The sequence below is a fragment of the Haplochromis burtoni genome, unplaced genomic scaffold (assembly GCF_018398535.1).
Source record: "Haplochromis burtoni strain Fernald_Lab_line unplaced genomic scaffold, NCSU_Asbu1 Contig_2270, whole genome shotgun sequence".
In the NCBI taxonomy this organism is placed as follows: domain Eukaryota; kingdom Metazoa; phylum Chordata; class Actinopteri; order Cichliformes; family Cichlidae; genus Haplochromis; species Haplochromis burtoni.
The window spans coordinates 609-6,624 of NW_024584631.1; the positions used below are offsets into that span (position 1 = coordinate 609).

Sequence of the window (6,016 nt, forward strand, 5' to 3'; positions counted from 1 at the left end):
CAAACAGGGATGATGCAGAGAAGAGTTGGACTGTGTTCTCACCATTTGTTGGAGTCGTGTCCTGAGGATCTGGAGTTTGCAGCGGCGTCTCTGTCGTTGAGGTTTTAGCAAAGTTTGAATCTAAAAGACAAAACAGTCAAAATCTGTTATTAAAATTAGGCTGAAAGTTTGTATTGAGAAAAAAAACAACTTTGAGTTTGGAACCACAAACATCAACAAAACAAATCTTCTCACCGACTATGTTGACATAAGAAGAGAAAATGCTCAATTATGGAGACAGGCAAATGGTTCATTTATGTTTGATGTGTGGTTTCCATTTGTGTGGCTGTTAATAAAGTCAGTGCGCTCTAGGGGGCGTATGCGTTCATCAAAATGGCCGAAGGCTGATGTGTGTTTATTCCTCCCCAAATATCGTCGGTGAAGTTTGCCATACGCGTCAGATTTTCCTGCGCATTTTTATACCTCTGCCAACAGACTACAAGTTCAACAACAGCAGCTTTCACTCCGCTCTGCAGCTTGGGGATGAAACATCTGTATCTGCCGTTGTCTTCCTCCGACACGTTCAGGATCTTCAGTGAAATGTTCCCGTGTTTCATGTCGTCCATGAACCGCTCCGTCCTCCTGAAGTACGAGGCCATCTTCATGTCGGGGACCTGTTTTTATTTTATTTTATTTTTTTATCCCAAAAATAGTCAAATATACAGTTAAATAAAAGTGCAATGTAATTTGAAGCATGTCTGTGTCTTGAAACGTAACAGTTTTTGTTTATTTATTTTTTCCGTCTGCAGCCTGAATGTGAAAATGAGGAAGAAGCAGCTTTTGATCTTCACAGACTGTTAAGAAGACGTCATCATGGATTTCATGCCTTTCTTCATGGTCCCACTATCGAATCTCATCCTCCACTTGGGTTCAGTTAAAGGTAAATATGGTTTTCGGAAGGAAAAACTCAATTTTAACAGGTAGAAACTCCTTCAGAACCAGGCAGGAGAGCAGCAATCAGCAAACAAAATGCAGAGACAAGCAATGGAAAATTATGAAACTTAGCTGGATATTAAAATTCCAAGTTCCTCTGTGCTCTCCAGGTGGGCTGGCTGTAGCTCAGGAGGTAGAGCAGGTCCATCGGAAGTAGGATGGACCTGGCATATTTTGCAGATTCAATCGGAAGTAGAATCTGCAAAATATGCCAGATATTCTTGGACACGATATTAACCTTGAGTTGCTCTCCGATGCATCCATTGAAGTGTGAATGTTCGAGTACAAAAGTGCTGTATAAGAAGTAAATGCAAATCCAATGTTAAAACCTCCTATGATTTATGGTTTGGAGATGGTGTTGCTGACAAGAAACAGGAGGCAGAGCTGAAGAAGCTCAGATTTTCATTTGATGTGATCAGAATGGAAAAGATCAGAAATGAGTCTGAGGGACGGCTCAGGTTTGAAGATGAAGTTAGAGAGGCAAACCTGAGATGGTTTAGACATGTGCAGAGGAGGGACAGTGGATCACTGGATGTTGTAAGATGTTGCTGCCAAGCAGGAGGATGTATTTAGTGCGTTGGACACAAAATGTTGGAAACTTCTGATGTTGTATAAAGTTGTGTGTCTGCTCCTCTGTCTCCTCAACAGGATCATTTGTAGTGGATGTGACACAGAGCTCCTATCAGGCAGAGGAGAACCACAACATCACACTGGAGTGGACGTTCACCACCAAACCAGACACGCCCATCTCATCACTGAAGGTCTTCTGTATCCTGAATAATGGCCATAAATACTGGACTTTTTATCATCTTTATGATGGTGTCGAGTTCTCAGAGGATGAAGAGTTTTCAGGACGAGTCCAGAGTGACAAAGACGCCCTCAGAGAAGGACGAATCAGACTCCAGCTGTCCAGACTCAGGACTGAGGACTCGGGTCTGTACCTGTGTGAGTTGGACACAGGTTATGGCCGCGGCTACAACAGCTGCAGAGTCACAGTCTCTGGTAAGATGATTCATTTATACACAAGTGATCACTGTGAGCTTAGTCTGGAACCTGAGCTAAGAATGTACTTATAAATCTAACATTGTGTCAAACACTTGCCTTCTTTTTGTTAACAATCTAACAAAAAGAAGAGTTTTGTCTCTTTGATAGTTTCCACAGCTGTACTGAGGGTTAAATTTCTTTGCACCCACATATTGTGTTCAGATGTTTACATCCACTCATCTTCATGTGCTTGAATGCGATTGTAATTTGGGGCATTTAATGGTTTCTTTCAACTCTACAGTGTTTGTCTTTGATGATTAAACAAGAGTTGGGCACAAGTTTGAGTTTATTTGGATCTTCAGTAAACAAACTGTACAAAGACTCAAAGATCTGTTTGATCTGTAAGAAAAAGAGCAGCTTGTTGTTGTGTGACTGCAATTTTGTGCCATCACTGTGTGAACTGCTTAAAATGTGACGATAATTTAAAAATAAATTCATGTTGTCCTGTTAACCTTTTTATTGACTTTAAATAAACTAAATGTCATTTAAAGACATTTCACCACTCTGTTTCTTACGTCTTATATTTTTATCAACTGATTATGTCTCAACTGATTTTTGTGGTTTTCTAGATCCAAACTTTGCTAAAACCTCGACGACAGAGAAGTCGCTGCTAACTCCAGATCATCAGGACACGACTCCAGCAAATGGTGAGAAAACAGTCCAACTTTACTCTGCATCATTCCTGTTTGGGTTTTTGTGGTGACCTTGTTGTTTTTTTTTTCTATTTCCGCAGGTCGATCCAGGGTTCCTGTGGTCGTCACTGTCATCGCTTTTATAATCGTTATAGCTGTTGCTGGTCTTGCTGTACATTTTTGCTGCCAACATCAGAATCGAACTGTAAGAAAGAAAGAAACAAACATGTTGTTGCTTCTTGTGCCGTCAGACTGACTCATTATCCTCCTTCTTTCAACAGAAGCATCCAGAGGATGATGAGACACAAAAACAACCATTACCAGTCTAGCTGCCTTGCTCAAAGGAACATTGGTGTTAATGAAACTGAGGTGTTTTTTTGTTTTGGTTTTTATCTTTGCTGGATCTTCAGTCAGGTTGGGAGTTCAAACCTGCAACCACAGGGAGACAATCAGGCTCAGCAGTACTGAGATCATCATATTGACTCTTCTAAAATTTAATCTACACTAAAACTTTGCAGCTCTGAGATGCAGCTGAACCCTCCAAACTGCAACAGCACAAGAATCGGTGAGAAACCAGTCCAACTTGTCTCTGCATCGTTTCAGTTTGTATAAGTTTTTGTGGTAATCTTGTTTTGTTTTTGTTTTTTATTTTAATTTTACATCAGCAGGTCTGTCCAGGGTCAACCTCTTCCTGATAATTTCCACCTCGGTTGTCGCTGCTCTTGCTGCATATTTTTCTCAACGCCTTCATCAGGAACTAAAAGCAAGTCTGACGCAGACAAACACGGACATGTTGTGCTGTCAGACTGACTTCAGACTGATTTATTGTTTTGTTCATCTTTGATGTGTGAAGTTGCTTTTTTTTTTTTGCTTTTGCTCGTCTGTATAAACTTTGTTGTGCCATCAGTGATGTCATTACATAACTTGTGTTTTATTACTATTGTTGTATTTTATTCATTTATTGTTTTTATTTATTTTCTGTTTCTTTTGCAGTCACTCTTTTTGTTGTGGCACTGAATGAAAGTTCTGTGTTTGAATTTTTTGAACATGTGTTGTGTTTCAGGGATATTTAAATGCACTACAGGCGTAAACAGTAAAATCAGTAAATGGTCAGCATGGTCAGCATGATGGTCCATGTGTTGATTTAGTGGTTAGTACTGTGGCCTCACAGCAAAAAGGTTGCTGGTTGAGAAACGTGCTTCTTGTGTTCATTAGTTATTCTAAATTGTGAGGAAACTAAAGTGCTTGAAGTGTTCAGATTAAAGTGTTGCATGAAGGAAAAAAATCTGATTTGTAGTTAGAAACACTGAGTGGGCAGTAAGACTGAAATCAAAGCTCATGTGATCCACCTGAGCTGCCACTTTTGTTTTGTGTTCTAACTGTTAATGCTTAATTAATACTGATTATTATGAATGATAGTTACAAGACAGCAGTGAAGACAGAGTTTAACAGCTGTAATGGTTTTACATGGTCATAGAATAAATTATAAGTGAATGTTTTTCACGTTTGATCAAATATATTTAAATCATCATAGGGCTATGTTATGTACGCCACAGGTAGGCTGCATGTTTGTCCTGCGATTCTTTCTTTTCTTTTGGGACATTTGAGTTGTATAGTGACACATTTGTGGTCCCAGCGTGGTCGTCTTATTCCTTTTTGACTCCCAAAAGATTAGACTGGAAGAGAGCACAGATCTACTAAGACCAGTGGAACGAGCTCTGTCGCTGTTTGTTCAGCGTTTACTTTGTTTGCTGAACAAGGAAGGCGTTCCTTCTGATTGCTCATGAAAAGGAATGAACTATAAATAACAGAGTCATAAAGAACTCCTATTGTTTCAGAAACTATGGCACAATAGTGTCTCCCAGTGAAGAATGCAGATAGTTGTTGCGTGACACAGTTTGTTCATGACTTTTGAACTAGACTCTCCAGCAATAAACCTGCTGTGTTATATTTAGGCTCAGATAATATTTAAAGGCGCTGCTTGAATGTGCCAAAGTGTGATTCTGAATCTTCTCTGCTGAGCTCTGAAACAGACGTTGCAGGATGAAGATGAGTAGGCCACAGGAAACGCACAGGGAATCATTTTTTTCAAAATAAAACAATCTGCAGAGAGTAAATGTTCCACCTCTGAAACCATTCAGGTGATTTACAACTGTACAAAGAACAACATGGAACTAATGACAGTGTTTGGCCAACAACAGTAACTTTATTTATAGATCCTTTTTCAGTTTTTCCGAACATAATTTCTTCTTTTTTCATGTAAACCTTTTCACTTACACCATTTAAGAGATACAAGTATTATTTACAGATATCACCTGACATTAGTTAGATATTTTTATTAGTATTCTATATTTCTGTAGGTTTATTCCACTTTTTGTTCACTTTACTTTATTAGTGTTGTTTTTGTATTAACTGGTTAAAACTAAGTGGCAGTGTAAATATTGTGTGGCTACGTTCATTTTAGAATTCTTGCACACAATATCGCAGTGATGCACAACCACAATAATAATAGCTTTGGCGTGCCTGTAGGTCATGAATGCATAGCTAGAGTCAGATGTTTGTTTGCTACTTCCTCATAAAGGCCATAACTATGCTTAAAATGCAGTTTTATGATGCATGAGTTAACCTTTTCAACAGTTCAGTATTGTAGGCACACAAATGCAGTCAAACATCATTGATGAAAGAAACAAAGCTTTAAGAGTTACAATGAATAGAGAAGTGAGCAGTGAATGCATCATCACTTCAACCACAAATGCATAATGCAGAGAAACTCACTATTAACAAGTCGTTCAATGTAACATCACCAAATTCATTGAAGAAGCTTTTGAATAAAGTGAAACTACATATGTGCGTGTCCACACTGATGTAAACAGTAGATGTTCAACAGAGAACCTGACTAGCCTTGACTTCCTGATGGATATCTTATTGATTTCATGTGTTGCACAGCATTAGTGGTTTCTTATTAACTACTTTTTATCAGGTGACAAAGGTGACCGCTCAGTTTCAGTGCCTCTAGATTTGAAAGCTGGTTTTGAGACATTTGGTTATTGTCATGAATCGCTGTGTGGCAGGCAGGAGATGTGGACCCAAAATTGCTCTACAACAGTAACTTTATTTAGCCTAATTATATTTGGCCCGTGAAGCCATACCAAATTACTATTAGAGCTGACCTACTGGTATTATACAGCTAATATATATGTTGTTTAGTATTAAGTGTTGCTTGTTCCGTATTCAGTTTTTTAAGCAAAACTTGTTTGAGTCCATAAGAAAAGATTCATTCTGATAATTGGAGGAAGATCTTTTTTTTCAGTAAATATTAACGTTAGCCCGCGACTCTGTTCCAGATTTGAATTTTGGCCCACTGTGTA

At 38.7% G+C, this 6,016-nt stretch overlaps 1 protein-coding gene across 2 annotated transcripts; it reads left to right on the plus strand.

The window, feature by feature from the left end:
- Nucleotides 1-805: 805 nt before the first annotated feature.
- Nucleotides 806-4,672, plus strand: LOC102292698. Of its 2 annotated transcripts, none has more exons than XM_005952817.3 (6): nt 806-919; nt 1,621-1,974; nt 2,586-2,663; nt 2,750-2,853; nt 2,930-3,213; nt 3,314-4,672. In XM_005952817.3, exons 1-5 carry the CDS (start codon nt 853-855, stop codon nt 2,975-2,977), a joined length of 651 nt encoding a protein of 216 aa, XP_005952879.1. In that variant the 5' UTR covers nt 806-852; the 3' UTR covers nt 2,978-3,213; nt 3,314-4,672. The 2 variants fall into 2 exon arrangements, with proteins under 2 accessions (XP_005952879.1, XP_005952878.1); XM_005952816.3 differs by having other exon boundaries at nt 3,317-4,672.
- Nucleotides 4,673-6,016: the final 1,344 nt, after the last annotated feature.

Bases quoted from the DNA above. Each gene is read 5' to 3' on its own strand.
- LOC102292698 (XM_005952817.3), top strand. From the start codon at position 853: ATGGATTTCATGCCTTTCTTCATGGTCCCACTATCGAATCTCATCCTC. The intron at 920-1,620 runs GTAAATATGGTT...TCTCCTCAACAG, and splicing joins CCACTTGGGTTCAGTTAAAG to GATCATTTGTAGTGGATGTG. The intron at 2,664-2,749 runs GTGAGAAAACAG...CTATTTCCGCAG, and splicing joins GGACACGACTCCAGCAAATG to GTCGATCCAGGGTTCCTGTG.